General features: G+C 38.6%; 2 protein-coding genes across 3 annotated transcripts in view; both read left to right on the top strand.

Annotated features, from left to right (window-relative positions):
- Window positions 1-8,887, top strand: part of NFIL3 (nuclear factor, interleukin 3 regulated) — a 28,644-nt gene extending 19,757 nt beyond the window's left edge. For both annotated transcript variants that reach the window (XM_054986088.1, XM_054986089.1), the window contains exon 2: window positions 5,859-8,887. In XM_054986088.1, the coding sequence (XP_054842063.1) occupies window positions 6,050-7,438 (1,389 nt within the window). In that variant the 5' untranslated portion in view covers window positions 5,859-6,049 and the 3' untranslated portion in view covers window positions 7,439-8,887. The remainder of the gene's footprint in view (window positions 1-5,858) is intronic.
- AUH (AU RNA binding methylglutaconyl-CoA hydratase) overlaps window positions 1-17,812 on the top strand; it is a 175,701-nt gene that overhangs the window by 19,759 nt on the left and 138,130 nt on the right. The gene's annotated exons all lie outside the window — the stretch shown is intronic.

A 17,812-nucleotide genomic window follows, 5' to 3' on the forward strand; every position in this document is an offset into this window, starting at 1 on the left:
GAGGAAAGGTCTTTTAGCAGATAATATCCTTGTGGTAAAAGGAGTGTGGCAGGATTGCGTTTAGGCTGCAGCACTTTTTGGACTCTGGTTAAATGATCCGAGTCCTTTCTTGTCAAAAGGGAACATAATGGCCCCTTCATTGGGAGGGCATCAAATTAATATAATGCTTTATGCTGATGATATCTTACTACTATCATTGATTAGGCAGGGTTTAAGAAACCAAATCAATCAATTTAGAAATTATTGTGAAATGGAGGAACTTAATATAAGTCAGAATAAATCTAAAATACTGCTGTTTGGAGACCCTAGGAAGGCAGGGCGTTCTTGTGCGTCTGGAGCAATAGAGACTGCGTCACATGTGCTGTTACACTGTCCTTTATTTATTGAAGCTAGATGTCATATATTGGGATCCCTTGTCAGCTCTGATGTTCAGTGCTCAACTAATTTTGTTATTCTGAGAAATATAGCCTGAGATATGATGGTGCATGCAGCACGTTTTCATTCTTCGATAGTTCCTTTTGAGTTTTGATTTAGCTTTCTGACATTCACTATCAAACCATTCCATCTTTCCTACCCTTCTTACAGTTACAGCATGTTTCAAAAATAAGGTTTGAAATGCTCCCAGTAATTTAGCCAATGACTCACATCAGTTTTGCATGTTGCATGATTGACAATTTCTCTTGATGTTATTTATACTTTCCTGATTCATCAGCTTCCTAGCTTTATCAGTAATATAACGTTATATCTGTGATGTAATGGCCTACCAATTCAATAAGAATTTTTAATTCAAATGTTACAGGGAGATGATCATGATAAAAGATTCCCATCGTGGTGAATTTAACTATTCTTGGAAGTAATTAATCTGGTACAAGAATATAGTCTAAAACACTGGTTCCTTGGGTGAGATACGGTAAAGTTAGTTACCTGATCAGATGATGTTAATTCCTGGTGACGATTTAAAATTTCCAAATTGAGTTTTGCTGCAAAATTCAACAAATAGGTGCCAGCAATGTTAATGCCCCTATTCAAAGATATTCTACTGTTAAACAGTTTACAGAAGAGCAAGCCCTCTCCAGACCTAGATTTCAGAAAATCTGCATCACTAGCACAGAGTCTTGAATTCATATCACCCATGAGAATAATCTGTGCTGTTAGATAACTGATAACCAAATTTATCAAAAGCTAACCAGATTTTTGTAAATAAGAACTAAGGTTTTTAAACAAGAAACATACACTAAGGTTTTAAACAAGAAACTCTTTGCACTATCATTAAAAAATCTGTTTGAATTATGTTTAAATTTAAATCCTTTCTCACATCCTTTGAGCGTCCCCTATTAGTCACGCTAAAAATGGTTTATAGATTAAAAGCTAATTGGGGTTAGTCCAAGTCTCTTGTAAACAAATGGTGGAGAAATCCTTCAACATTTCTATCAGTTCCCAAATCCCAATCCCCTTGATTACTGTGCCAACCATGGATATTCCATGACAGTAATTTAATCATATTATTCTGTAAGTGATATTATTTGCATCTGGATCAATAACAGCAACATTAGATTCATGAACAATAGGCTTAGACAAAATAGCGTCCCCCTTCTGAAGATAAGTGAAAACCAATTGACAATAACTTTCCCTCACTTGATTGCTTATGTGTTATTAGGGCAGATCCCTCTGTGATTGAGATTAATTTCGACCCAGTTGCTATGGGAACAACTAGTTTGTTAATTTGCTCTAGTAGTATTGCTGTATTTTCAAGTGATCTCTGAGATCAATCAGGTCCATTGTCTCAACCACCTCTTGCGATTCTGAGTTCGGAGCAATTGTATTATGCTCCACAGATGTAGCATGATCATATTCAAGTAAGTCTTGCCTTTAATTTTTCAGATTTTACCAACATATCTTTCTGCTCAGGCTAAAAGATTCACACAACATTTCTTCATCTGCATCTTCATGGGGGATCTCCTTAGAACCAGAAAGTAGATTATTCGAGTGAGTTGTCTTGGGCTCATTTCCCTCTTGCTCAGAAACATCTGCTAATCCTGCATACCTCATCCCTTCTTTTTTTCTTGAGATTAGGGGATTAACATTTTGATTCCTAAAAACCCTAGCAGGGTAAATACCAAAATCAGACTACATTAGAGCCCTATGCATTAAGCTGCCAAACAATAGGAAAGATGGGGTATAAATATTTAAATAAACAAATATTATTATTTAAGCTGCTATCCTCTAACTGCATAATTTTATTGGGAAAATGGAAATAATTATTACAAGGCTTTTATAGGGATGTGTGAGATTAGGACAAAATTTGTGGATTTTTTTTGCCATTATTCTCTTCCTACTGTACCTCTCTGTGCTCTGTGAAAAGCTGTTCCTGAAACTTCAGGGCCCTCTGGAATAGTGGGGGATAATAGATGAGGGATTAAACAGAAATGTGCCACCCACCCCCCAGACACACAGACATGCCTCTTGTGCAAGTTGAGGAAGCGTTCAGGTTGGGGTAGTGGTATGGCTGGTTTCTTTCTGGCTACAGCCCCCTACACCATTCCATGACATCCTGTTTCATTTCCCAAGGACCCTAATTCCCATGATTCATAGGAGGATGCAGTGAAGAAAGGCAGGTAACAAAGTTCTCCTGGTTCTTAGAACCCAACCACAGGATGTTAAAATTGCTTCAGGCATTAACAAATCTTTTTGAAACAGTTGCTCGGAGTTGTCATCTACACTTTCATTGTTCCATTTTTGCAGACCTAGCAAGATGTCATGGTGCAGAACTTACAATTATAACAGAGGCACCCCCAGGACCACAAACCAAAATACCTGGAAAAACCACACTGGAGGTCAAAAAAGCAAAACTATAAATATTAATTTATAAATATGTTAAAGTGAAAAGTGACTGGTGCATTCTATATAAATACTAATAAATATTTAAGACCAATATTCATAAATAGAAAGCAATAAATATATGCATTTAGGATACAATTCTCGATGGAGAATTTAAATAATAAAGTTATTTAAGTAGCTGAACATTTTGTAACAATTTTGCATTTGGCTGAGTCTTGGAAATTGACTATGAGAATACACTTAGTTTGAAACATTATTGGAATGACTGCTGGAACTGGTGGACTACTCTTAATTGGCCCCTGATGAGGTTTCTATGAAACAAGTCTGAATAAATTAGCCTGCCACTTGTTGGGCTGGGGGGGGGGTCCCCTCGGGTCCTTCCCCCATCTATTTGGCTACGCCTGTGAAAAAAACAAAAAGAAAACGTTAAACTTCATTCTTATTTATTGATTGACACACATGTTGAATTTCTGCCTTTGGCTGAGCGTTTTCTCTTGGAACCAACATCTGCATCAAAGAAAGGAGGAAATATTAGAAATGGACTATTATGTTCTTGTCACTATTGCTTACCTTGATTTCGGCCGTCCATCGAGAATTGTATCCTAAATGTGTATATTTATTGCTTTCTATTTATGAGTATTGATCTTAAATATTTATTAGTATTTATATAGAATGCAGTACTGCAGCCCAAGCTCTACTCACAACCTAAGTTTGATCCTGGCAGAAGCCAAGTTCAGGTAGCCAGCTCAAGGTTGACTCAGCCTTCCATCCTTCTGAGGTCGGTCAAATGAGCACTCAGTTTCCTGGGGGTAAAGTGTAGATGACTGGAGAAGGCAATGGCAAACCACCCCGTAACAAAAGTCTGCCAAGAAAATGTGATGCGACATCCCCCCATGGGTCAGTAATGACTCAGTGCTTGCACAGGAGATTACCTTTACCTTTACCTATATAGAATGCAGCAGTCACTTCACTTTAACATATTTATAAATCAATATTCATAATTTTGCTTTTTTGACCTCCATTGTGGTTTTTCCTCTGAGTTTTTTGGTTTATGGTGCAGAACTTGGCATGTGTCTTTCCAGAAGCATCTTTACTGTTGCAACATTCTAGAATTTGCCATACTTCCCCATGTAAATTATTAATAACATCTGTCTTGAGCAATATATTTTCACTAACTGATAGTGGTAAATTGGGAGCCAATAGCTCAGTTCTATGAAGTCTGATTGGCTGAATGGCATCAAGGAGATACAGTTCTAATGCAGTCATCATGTTTACTTCTGGTATAAAACTTTTTTTTTACTGTTATCTGACAAAGGGAGATTTGATTCTCAAAAGTGCATACCTTGGAAATCTAGTTGATCTTTAAGGTGCTGCTGTATCCAGATCTTGCTCTTCACTATTTTACACTACAAAAAATTTCAAAGGTGGGGGAAGCATTCTGCATCCATAGATTATAACAACAAATGGTAGTCTTCAATTGAAGTATTTGTTTTATTCATTTAGCAATTTTTATGCCACCTCTCCCGGGAACCTGCCCATGATCGTTTACAAAATAAAACATATTTGTTAATTACACTTTTGTTAATTAAAACCACATTTGTTAATTAAAACCTAGCATTAAAACCCAACCACAGCATAAAAACATAGGCCATTGAGCAGCTTAAAACAGCAGTTTTCAAACTAAAAGCACACTAAAATGGTGTTCAGAGATCATTTGATTAAAGCCTTGATGAACAGAAACATTTTTGCCTGGTCCTAAAAGAGCAGCAAAGGTACCAGGTGAGCCTGAAGGGGAAAGGAATTCCATAAACCAAATGGTGTGTGTGAGGGGGGGGGGAACCCAGTCTCTGGTTATCACCAGCCTCACATCTAAAGGTGGAGGCACCAAAAGCAGGAACAGTGAGGCAAATAACTGGAGGGCAGGACAATATGGGAGGAGGCAGTCCTTCAAGTACCCTATCCACAAGCCTTGGATTCCTGAGATCACTAGTAAGAAACACTTAGGGCATGATCCTTAGTGCGTCACCCCCAGCATGGGTGTTGACTGATAACACTGGTGATCTACATTGGTATAGGACAGCAAGATACCTGCACAGTGCTAATCCAATTGCCTTCTGCCTTCACCATTATCTCACAATGTGCCCTGGTTGAAGTGTAAGATTTCCTCTCATTCATTGCCCAGTGGTGGAAAATGATTAATACTGCCCCGGCTCATCTGCTGCCGCTGCCACTTGATATATTAGCAATGCAATTCTAAACCGAACTAAGTCCATTGAGTTCAATGGATCGAACTGTAAGTATTCTCCATAATGGTAAACAGTGCAAAATGAATTGAAAGCAACTCGCTCACCGACATAGTTCTTGGCAAAATTCCCAGAAAAAAAGTAATAAACTAGCTACAGCTTCTGGTCTTTTCTGAATAGTTATGTAAGAACATATTGTTAGACTTCTTGTACACGGTAGCAAAAATCCTCCTGTAAATTTCTTGGTTGGATGCTATACATCAGTCTGAAATACCTTCAACAGACCTTGTAATGTCTGAATTTAGCAAAATACTGCACCTAACAAATGTTAATTAAGGTGGGAAGCAAATGGGTTAGATTCATATTAGATTTTTTTATAGGAGCATCAGTTTACAGTAATAGTTCAGTGTTAAACAGATTATCTCTGAAGAAAAGTACAACTGAGCTAAACCACCCTAGTAGGACTGCAGCTTTAGTTAAATTAGTAGGGTCAATGCATTCACGTAGAGCTTATTATTGTCATGTAAAGGTCCAAAAGCATTATTTGCAAACCATATATAATTCATCCCTAGTATTATGTTAATTATTTCCCCCAACAATAGGTATTAAATTTCCATGTCTCTTTATTAACATATAACCGACAAGGTGAAATTGCTTAATGATTTATGTCTTGGATGTCTTATTTGATGACAGCATTAATGACTAATAGATTTAATTTTGTTTTTAAAGGACTAAAAATCAACAACTGAATAATTGTTATTCTTTTGTGTGCCATAGGTTGTTCAGAAGATTACTAATTGAATCTACTCAGAAGAGAATCTGACTAAGATAACTTCAGACTATGAAACAAGCGGAAGAATGCTTATGGATTTAAAATTATTGCATTTACTCAGTTGTAATGGTTCAAAGAGACCTAGAAGATTAATTTGTTCAGTTACTATTTGCACAGCTACTAAAAATTGCTTCTAATGCAGCTGAGAAAAATGCAGTCCATTAAAATGGAACAGACACCTGTTGATACAAGTAGCAATGTGGACAAAATTATGGTACTTAATTCTACATTAACAGATGTATCTGATGACTTAGCAAGCGGTGAAGATATGCTACTAAATGAAGGAAGTATTGTAAAAAACAAATCTTCAGCATGCCGGAGAAAACGGGAATTCATTCCTGATGAAAAGAAAGATGCTATGTATTGGGAAAAACGACGGAAAAACAACGAAGCTGCCAAAAGGTCTCGTGAAAAGCGACGACTGAACGACCTTGTGTTAGAGAACAAACTAATTGCACTTGGAGAAGAAAATGCCACTTTGAAAGCCGAGTTACTTTCACTGAAGCTAAAGTTTGGTTTAATTAGTTCTTCAGCATATGCCCAGGAAGTTCAGAAGCTCAGCAATTCCACAGCTGTGTATTTCCAGGAATATCAGAATTCCAAATCAAGCATTAACTCTTTCATTGATGAACATGAGCCAACTATGGTGAGCAGTAGTTGTATATCTGTCATTAAGCACTCACCACAAAGTGTTTTATCTGATGTATCTGAAGTGTCATCGGTAGATCATGCTCAACCAAGCCCTATACAAACTAATTGCAGAAATCCTGAAACTAAATTCCAAATAATAAAACAGGAGCCTATGGAACTGGAAAACTATACAAGAGATTCACGAGATGAACGAAGCTCCTATACATCATCCATGTATCAAAACTACATGGGAAGCAACTTTAGTGGGTATTCACATTCTCCTCCTCTCTTGCAAGTTAACAGATCCTCAAGTAACTCTCCCAGAACTTCAGAAGCAGATGATGGTGTTGTAGGAAAATCATCAGATGGAGAAGATGAGCAGCAGGTTCCTAAAGGTCCAATCCATTCCCCTGTTGAACTTAAAAATACCCATGCCACAGTTAAAGTTCCAGAGGTGAGCTCTTCTGCACTGCCTCACAAGCTTAGAATTAAGGCCAAGGCCATGCAAATCAAAGTGGAATCATTAGACAGTGAATTTGATGCTTCCCAGAAACTGTCATCACCAATTGACATGTCATCCAAAAGACATTTTGAGCTAGAAAAACACAATGTACAAAATCTTGTACATGCTCCCCACACTCCTTTCTCTGTTCAAGTGACTAACATCCAGGACTGGACTCTGAAGCCAGAACACTGGCACCATCCAAAGGAACTCACTGATAAAATTCAGACTGGCTGCAAAACCGGAGTGGTTGATATTAAAGACAATTCCTACAAAGTGTCTGAGACAGAGAACCTGTATTTGAAACAGGGCATAGCAAATTTGTCTGCAGAGGTTGCTTCACTTAAAAGACTTATAACTACACAACACATTTCTGCTTCAGACTCTGGCTAAATTACTACTGAATAAATGCTCATTGTATTAAAGGATGTCATTTGCAGTAGATTGATATGTTTTGTAATATGCTGAATTTCCACTGGACTTGTGATGTCATTTCACTGTAATGTTCACATAATGTCTGATGGATAGTGTCTTTTTGTGCACAAATGACTATGAGAATTAGGTTGTCATTCTTACTATGCCTTGTGTATAGTCGGGTAGCCTGTGCAAAGGCTGTATATAGTGAACATTATTTTTCTGTCGTTCTGTTACTACAAATTGTGAAAGTTGCCAGTTCCAATAAAAAAAATTGGTGACAAACACAATTAGTTTGTTGTTAGTCTGTTTCTGTTAGCCTGTAAATAGAATGACCGCAATCCAGAGAACCGTTTCCATTTTCTAAATTATATGGGAGAACAGACTTTCCCCTCAAAGCTGAATCTCCTATATTGGCCTGACAAACTCCTTTTGAAATTTGAAATGAAATTTGAAATGAAAGTGGTTATACTTATAAGTGGAAGCACTTACTGTACAGGGGAATGTAAAATCCCTTGAAAATACCTAAAAGATTTTGAATTGTGACTATTTTGTTTTAGAATACCTTATTGAATTATTGTAGTCACGAAGTAGTTAATTTTTAAAAGAACTAAAATGAAGTATGACACACAGGTGAGGAAAAATCTGAATCATATTCATAAAGACAATAGAGATAGCCAATGACAATCTTATCAGATCTGTATATTGAAAACTTACTATACAAATGGGAATGGTGAGGTCTGTCACCAATCTGCCAGTCTTTGATTTCTCTAACTGCCAGGGCTTTCTTTGAGGATTAGAGAAGGTATGAGACAGTATCAGACTCTGACTTGCCACCTTCATGACAGTAGGCAAATAATTGTCAAAGGGTCTCAATTTCTCTTCGGAGAAATTGAATTAAGTATTTAAAGATAAATAAGTATTTAAGATAAAAGTCACCCAACATCATTTATATATTTTATTTACTTCACTTATAGGCCGCCTTTCTTGATCAAGGCAAATTACAAAATATATATTTAAAAATTCAGTCAAACAGCGTAAGTCCTCCGGTAAACTACAGTAGGATTAGGATTACAGAACTGGAAAATGTGCAAACAATTTTTTAAAAAACTGCATAAAGGATGACTTACCGTAATGCAGAAGTGGGTCACAAAGGTAGAAGACAATGCAGTAAAAGTAAGGTGATACATAAATATTGCAATAGACTACAATCCTATTCCCTTATAAAAGCAACAATGAAACAAGTAACTGTAACTTGCATTTATTTCTTATACTGAATGTAAAAGTTAACAGTATAAAGGGATTTCCCCCCTACAGTCTTCAATGACTGTTAGTAGTTTATCGAAACAGACATTTTCTTTATGTTTGTATGACATTAACAGCATATATTTAAGTTCTTTTGCATTTGTACAAATATTCTTGTTTCCAATAAAGCTCAGTTATTAATTTTCTTTCTCTTGATGGACAAATAAGAACAGTTCATTTAGTTCTTTTATAAGGATCTAATAGTGCAATCCTAAACAGAGTTACACCACTCTAAGAATTGGCTTAAATGAATTTAGAAGGGTTTAACTCTGTTTAGGATCACAGTAATTATGAAATACTTGTGGTGTGCTTCATCCAATCTGTTTCCAACTTGTCTCAATAGCAACTGATTTTGGTACAAAGTGGGCTGTAATCTTAAGAAGTACATTATTTTGAGCTTCCAGTCAATTTCTAATGCTGAAGATTTATGTTCTATAAACTTGGTCTATCAGTGATGGATAGATAGATTTCTAGAAGGGAAGGTAGATTCGTCTTCTTAAGATGTCTTCTCTATGTTAAAAGTTCTCCCACAGATTGCCCTGTAGATTTCAAGTACACATTCTTATATGTACATTGGAATAACCAACCATTCTTCTACTTCATCCATTTTGTTAGATGAAAAGAGGCAGAAAAGAGGCAATCATCTACAGTAATAATTATAATTTTTTTATGTGAGCAAGTAATCAAGTGTCAGCTGTAATTATGGAATAAGAGTATTCTACATCCACCCACCCACACATTGATTTGTGTCAAACTATTAAATATTTCTGGTAATGTGCTGTTTGTACCTCTTGTACCTCTTATCTATATATCAAGCTTTCTCCACTTTCTAAAAATCTTTCTACAACGTGACGTTTTCTCCCAAGGAATAATTTCTCATTTCTCTTCAAAAGAAATTACATTATTGTCTGTCTGCTCCCTCTTTTATAGGTTAAAACCACAAAATATTAATTCACAACTTTTTGATGTGAAATTACCTTATGTGGCGAAAGCAAGTGTACAATACCCCTGTAGCCATATCCATAATTGTAAACAGTCTACAACAGCATTTCACAAACTGCTGTCTGGGCACCCTCTTAAGATCTCTGGGGGATTTTGGCAGGGAGGGGGATCTGAAATTCCTTTTTAAAGACAAAAGGTAAGCCTTTTTCCAAAAAAGGAGTAAAAAACCAGTGCTCTCAGTTTTCTAGAAATAGCAGCTGAAGCTTTTCATCCACTAGGGAAGACAGCAGATCAGCTCCCCCTCTCATAAACTACTGCCCACAGTCACCTAGCTTCCAGATTGTCTTCGAATACTAGAGAGAAAATATGATTGGTTGCTTGGAATCTACAGTTCAACCCTAGGGACTCGAATTTGTCCAGTGGCACTAAGTCATAATGCAATCATTACAGTTTATTCTGGTATAAAAGTGAACTGGTTTTCATTCTATTTTACAATGGAAAAAATTTCAGTATGTGCGCACACACAGATGCCGCTGCATCAATAATACCTAATTGCATTTTTAAGACTAACCAATTTTATTGTAGCTTAAGCTTTCGAGAATCAAGTTCTCTTCATCAGATGCATGGTACAGAAACTGGTCAAATATAGAAGAGGAGGGGGGAGGAGAGGAGGAGAGAGAAGATGCAGTTAGGGGGGGAGAGGGAGGGTGCAACCAAAACATTCCTTTGCTAGTAAATGTCAACATCTCCTTTTGGAGTGGAGATTAATTGGCTTGTGTGAGGCTTCAAAGGAGTTTGCCGTGTTGGTTTGTAGCAGCAAAACAACCAGACCATCCAATTCCAATGTAGTATAAGCCTTCGATAACCACAGCTCTCCCCGTCAGATGCATCTGACAAAGAGAACTGTGGTCCCCGGAAGCCCACGCCAGGTGCCACTGGGCTCCCCCAGACCCCGCCTCTGTAAAGGAAATCTGTTACCTGTGATAATGTGATAACCATTCATAGTCCCTATTCAGTCCCAGCTTGACAGAGTCAAATTTGCATATGAATTCCAATTCAGCAGCCTCCCGTTGGATTTTGTTTTTGAAAGGTTTCTGTTGAACTACAGCGATCTTTAAGTCTTTGATGGAATGTCCTGGTAGATTGAAGTGTTCTCCCACTGGTTTCTGGACGTTTCCATTTCTAATGTCAGATTTGTGCCCATTTATTCTTTTGCATAGAGGTTGGCTGGTTTGTCAATGTACAGAGCAGAAGGACATTGTTGGCACATGAGGGCATATATCAGATTGGAGGATGAGCAGCTGTAAGAATCAGAGACAGTGTAGTTGATGCCATTGGGTCCTGTAATTGTATTCCCTGGGTAGATACAGGGGCAGAGCTGGCATCTGGGTCTGTTGCAGGGCCTGGTACCTGTGCTGGTGACTCTGCTGGCCGATTCATGATTGTGGGTGAGAAGTCGTTTAAGGTTGGGGGGCTGTCTGTAGGCAAGGAAAGGTCTTCCACCCAGGGCTTCTGAGAGAGAGGCACCACAATATGCTAACATATTCATGGCGGATTTGGACATTTACTAGCAAAGGAATGTTTTGGTTGCACCCTCCCTCTCCCCCCCTAACTGCATCTTCTCTCTCCTCCTCTCCTCCCCCCTCCTCTTCTATATTTGACCAGTTTCTGTACCATGCATCTGACGAAGAGAACTTGATTCTCGAAAGCTTATGCTACAATAAAATTGGTTAGTCTTAAAGGTGCTACTGGACTCTTTTTGATTTTGCTACTACAGACTAACACAGCTAACTCCTCTGGACCTAATTGCATTGGCTCGCAATTGAATGCTGAAAAGTTCAAGTTTTGTGTGGTGCTGGATTCACTTCTCCCCATTTCTAAGGGCAGCTCTGACTGCTTTTTCAAGCCCTTTCTATCACGCTTACAGCTGACCTTTGTCTAGATGTTATTACCGAATAAGGAAGTTTCTCACTGTACCTGGAGCAAAGTCCCTTCCAATCAAAGGATGCAATGGATTAGAACTTGTCGAGGCCTTTTGTGGGCCTCAATATGCTGTTTTGAGGATATGAAAGGTGAAGTGTCCATGCCACATGACTTGCCGTTTGAACTTTGAAAAGGGAGTTGTCTACAGGCTCCATAATTTAAAAAAATCAAAATGGGGATCCTGAGTTTGCTAAAGTTTGAGAACTGCTATTCTGTGCTTCCACTTTCACCTGTAGGGGGCTCCCCTTTCCCCTGTAGGAGGCAGTGGTAATCTGTGTTCTGATTTTAAAGTAGCTTGGGTTTCAGCCTCTTCTATGAAGGTCTTTCTCATAAATTACTCTCAGAAATTTCACTGACTGAATATAATTTAGTCTTTGTTATTTGCAGAATCTGTAACTGCAACCTATTATCCATAATTGCTGTTTAACCCCTTGTTCCCATGGCCTTTGGCTCACCTACTGCAAAACAAACGAGCTAATTCTAACATTTTGTGCTCCACATTACTTCAAATTCAATGCATTTTAGTAAGGGCAAGTGTTAGAGATCAGCACTAGTGGGTAACAGCTGGGGCTAGAGGAAGGGTCCACTCAGCACACCACTCCTGCAGCAGTGATTTCTTGCTGCTGAATTTGATGTTAGAACACCATGTCTCACACAATGTGAGTGAGGGTGTGTAGGTGATGACCTTGGAATCATTGCTGCGGTTGGCAACCTTAATCAGAGAACAGAGGAAGGAACTGGCAGTTGCATTGCTGCCCAGGAAAGTGAGCAATGTGAATCATGAGTGGCAATGGAAGCTAGGATCAGCTGTGCTGCTGCTCACTTGCTCACTGCTTGCTTGGAATGTTGGTACTCCGGAGAGCTTGATGCCTCTGGCCATTGCTGGGCTTTCAACAGCCAGCACTGCCAGCTGATGTCATCCTTGGGTTCTTCATTCCCCCTTAGTTTGCCTTGAGATATCTAGAGCCATCTTTGCCACGGGGCTCTCAGGTGGCTTGGCTGCTTGTCTACCTGCTACATATGATGGCATGGAGAGGGGAGGCCCTTCCAGGTATGGGAGATGTTGCCATGGTATTTCCAGTGGGATGGTCATTGGCTGTTGAAGATTTCTCCGGGTAGGAAGCTTGTGTATCTGTCATTTAAGCTTGCATACCTGTCACATTTGATTAAATGGCAAACTCTATTCTCCATAAGTAACAGGTTATTTATTATTTTTAGAAAATTTTATACCACCTCTCCAGAAAACATACCTAAAGCAGTTTACAAAGTAATAAAAACATTACAAGTTATTAATTAAAACCCACCATTAAAAATATCACCAGACCATAAAACTGAAGAACATTGAACTTAAAATGAATTTATCAGTTTTCAGGCTAAAAACACAATATTAAAATAGCATTAAAAGATAAACAATTAAAAGCCTGGGTAAACAGAATTTTTTGACCAGTTGCCTAGAAGAGAGTAATGTAGAGAGGAGAGTTTCAAGAGGAAGAGCACTCAACAGGCAGGCTACCACAACTGGGAAAGCCCTGTCTCTGGCTGACACTTTCTTCACCTCTGAAGGCAGGGGCACAAAGAACAGGGTTTGTTAAGGGTGATTGTAGTTGGAGGAGTATCTTGGCCCCAAGATATTTAGGGCTTAAAAAGTAAGAACCAGCATTTTGGATTCTGCCTAGAAACACATGGGCATCAAAGTGATATGATCCTTATATCCCACCCATGACTGCCAAATTTTGAACCCTCTGACATTTCCAGACTGTTTTCAAAACCAACACTGTTAAAATAGAACACTACAGTAATCTAAACTGGGTGTGATCAGAGTATGGATCACTGTGGCCAAATCGTGCTTTTCAAGGAAGAACTTTAGCTAGTATATCAGCTGAAGCTGGCAAAAGGTGCTACATGCTACAGGGGAAACCCGATCTTCCAGCTGAAGACCAGGATCCAGCACCACCTCAAAGCTATGAACCTGATCCTTCAGGGAGAGTGCAATGTCCTCCAGGACAGGCTGACTCCTCAGACCTCAAGGGGCTTCATCATTGACCAACATGTCTGGACTGAGCTTTAGTTTATTGGCTCTTATCCACCACATGTTTTCCAGACACCTGACTCAGCTGTTAAAGAAAAACAGAGCTGAGTGTCATCCACATATCAATGGCATCACATTCCAAACCCTCAGACAATCTCTTTCAATATTTTCATGTAAACATTAAACAGCATGGAAGACAAAATAGATCCCATCTGGAATAAATGCCACAGGGCTGAGCAGCAGTCTCCCAGCACCATCTTCTGGAGCTGACCAAGTAAGAGTGGAATATTCTGTAAATTAAGCACATCTTCAAACTATCTGAAGAGAAGTCATAAAGGGAATAAAGCTTACAAATGATATAAATAAGTTTGCAAAACATGCTTGATGGAAACAAGTAATCATGAGGCGGGAAATAAAATACTACTGATAAAAATAAATGGACACCTGAGGCAGACGCAGCCTAAGATGTAGGCTATATATTTCCCTTCAGAATGTTGGGTTAAATGGTTTCTATGTAGGAGAGGAAACTAAATGGAATATCTGACTCAGTCTTCTCTAGTACTGGAGCTCTGTATCTATTTTTTAAAATAATCTGCTGCTATGAGTTCATATTCTAAAAATACAGTGTCTGGGACCTAGCAAAAACAATAATTAGGCAATAAATTATTACTCACAATTCAAGCAAATTGATACTCCTATGTACCTTTAAGAATAAGTAATGGTAGGTTTTATTTTTGCACAAGCTGATGAAATTGTATGACCACTTGATTATAAAGCCAGCTGAAGTTGTGCAGTGAGGTTTACGAGAAGTTATTGTTGGTCTTGTGGATCGATGCCTATAACTAAACAGCAGGATTTAAGTCCAGTGGCACCTGAGACCAACAAAATTTTCAGAGTATAAGCTTCTGAGTGTCAGAGCTCCCTTCTTCAGATACCAGAAGGGAGCTCATACCTGAAAATCTTGTTGATCTCTCAGGTGCCACTGGACTAAAGTCCTGCTGTTATAGTGCAAGCCAACATGGCTACCCATCTAAAACTACCCATTTAAAACTAAACAGATATCCACCAACAGCTCTTTGATAGAACAGTTCTATATTAAAGCAGAAAGGGCTGCTAGATGCTGAAATCCCCCCTCCCCATAATATATATTGGCATATCACTATACTCAGATCACATTTCCCTACCCACACTGCACATCATTGGCTACTGCTGAGAAGACAGAAGAAATGCTTTGGGTGATGATGATGGGTGGCATAAAATATTATATGGAACAAACTAAGACACAGAAATTTTAGCAGTAGTTTTGTGTCAGCACAATGTGTAAATCTGCCCAAAGCATCTCACAACTGTTCAGTTAGAAGGAGCTTTTCAGTCCCTGAAAATAACAAAACTTTGGCCCTCTGGCTGAAGCAAATGGGACTCCTCTTTCTAGTACAGAGCTGGTAGCCAGCAAAGGGTGAATGAAAGGAAAATGGTACACATTGTTTAAATAAAATAGATACACCTATAGGTAAGCCCAGTCTCATCAGATCATGGCTGCTAAGCAGAGTTAGCTGGGTTAGTAGTAACTGGATGGGGAACCTCTAAAGAAGACCATGATTGCAGAGGCAGCCAGTGGCAAACCACCTCTGTTAATCTCTTGCCTTGAAAACCCTAACAGCAGTCGCCGTAAGTCAGCTATGATTTGACGGCACTTTCCACCACCATCTGTTGGGAAATGCTGTAAATAAATATACTTTGTGTCTTATGTGCTGTCAAGTTGTTTCTGACTTACGGTGACCCTATGAATAATGACCCCCCAAAGATCCTGTAATTAACAGTCTTACTTAGATCGTGCAAACTGTAGTATGTGGCTTCCTTTGTTGACTCAAGCCATCTCATTTGGGATTTTCTTCTTTTCCTACTGCCTTCCACCTTTCCTAGTATTGATATCTTCTCTAGTGAGTCTTGTCTTCTCATAATGTGACCAAAGAATGATAGCTGCCGTCTCATCATTTTAGCTTTGAGGGAGAATTCATACTTGACTTGATCTAGAACCTATTTACTTGTCTTTTTGGCAGTCTGTGGTATCCATAAAACTTCTCCAGCACCAAATTTCAAATGAATCAATTTTCTTGCTATTTAATTTTCCAACTTTCACATCCATACATAGTAATGGGGAATATCTAGTATGAATTACCTTGATCTTGGTCCCCAACAATAATTCTTATCCTTAAGAATCTTTTCTAGTTTCTTCATGGCTGTCCTTCTAAGTCTGTCTCCTTCTGATTTCTTGGTTGCAGTCTTCCATTTTGTTGATGATTGAGCCAAGGAATTTATAGCATACACTGCCTGGCTCTGCTGGCCTGGCCATCCCCACTTACTTCTCCACTGTGAGGTAGATTTTCCCTCCAAAACCAACGAGGTTTTTTATTGGGACTGAGATGCCTTTGGTATCATGTAGAGTTGTTGTCCCACACTTTGAGCATGTATATATAGTTGGTTTATTACCCGGCCCAAGTTTAAGTAGAGGAGAAGCAGAGGCCCATGCTTCCTTTAAAATGAAAAGGCACAAGAGGTTAAGTAAGGTTCAAAAAAATAACAGCAGAATTATTCAACAGACAAGGTTGGTACAAAGATAGACATAGAAAGGAAAACTGAGGTAAATGTTTGTTGATCAGAATACTTCACTGGCACGAGGCACAATAATCGTCTATAGCTTAGTTTCAATTATTTACAGTTCTTGGATGTGAGTAGTTGTTATTTTCAGACTTAAGTTACTTAAAGCAAAGTTCTTTTCATTGATTTTATTTCACAGCTTAAATGTACAGGCTTTTACACATACCACTCTTCCTTTTACTGCGTACCCCACAGAGTCAAACCCCCATTCCAGATACTGGACAGGAATTATTCTTCGACTAAAGACATAACCCTGTTATTTTGTCTGAAGATGAGTCTCCTTTTACTACCCATTTCCTCTGCCAACCACACACTCCCAGTTCTAGCTTGTCTGAATAATATTAGTGCTGGCTTTCCCACTTTAGTTCTTCAGCTAAAAGCTTTTTACCAACTATAAGCTTTCTCAGTAAAGGCAAACGTTCTCCCTCCTTTTCCTCGCACAGAGGACTCTCAATCTCACCCTCCCTGGTCAGATTCCAAGCATCCTCTCTCTGACAACCCTGTCAGCTCCAATTTGTTACCTTCCCTCTGGCCAATCACAGAGGGGGGAGCAGCATGCCAATCATCCTCCCTTCAGGCGGTTGTTTTAATCCTTTACCTGTCTCTCTCTGGATGCTGCATTTGGTAATCCTTGCATTTAATGCCCATGCCGTCACAGAATTCTTACTAGAAACGTGTATTTCAAACATGTTAATGTATATATTTATATATTTCCTTCCATTATTTTTACTGAAATTGTTTCAGCATTTTAAACAATTTCCCCATCACATGGCCACCATGTATTTGGAAATGAAAAAATGTTGCTGGAACTGGACTAATGCCAGTAACATTAGTGGAGCACTAAGTAAAAAAAAAGGCTTTTATTGCCACCATATTGTTTTATAAATACTTTTAGAAGATGATTTTACAATATAAGCTGGATACCCTCATGATTACAGCAAAACAATATTTATTGCAACAGTGCACTAGCATGAACATTCTAGTATAGAACATCACGTCCAGTGATAAAAGATATTAGACCGAATGCTGAGGGCCTTTTTTATTCTTCTGTTCTGAAATAAATGGTTGGGCGACAAGACACAGGCTCTCTTCTTTCTCGTCAGAGACAGCCAAGCTTTTTCACAAGTTACAGTGAACACATATACAGTCTGTGTAAGTGTACACCTGATTTTTCTTTACATATCGACTGAGTAATTTTGAATGACATTAAACACACATGATTTAAACTACACATTTATTCAGGTACTGGTCCTCAGTTTCATTGTAAAATGAATGCACAGATGTATGCATGATATGCAGGAGGTACTTGTGCTCACTGTAGCATATGAATAGGGCTAGTACAGTCTAATGTTGAGCTAGGACTGAGAACACCCAGGTTCACATCCCCACTTGGCATGAAACTCACTGTGTTCCTAAGGTTAGTCATTTTCTCTTAG

This window comes from Eublepharis macularius, chromosome 8, assembly GCF_028583425.1.
Source record: "Eublepharis macularius isolate TG4126 chromosome 8, MPM_Emac_v1.0, whole genome shotgun sequence".
In the NCBI taxonomy this organism is placed as follows: domain Eukaryota; kingdom Metazoa; phylum Chordata; class Lepidosauria; order Squamata; family Eublepharidae; genus Eublepharis; species Eublepharis macularius.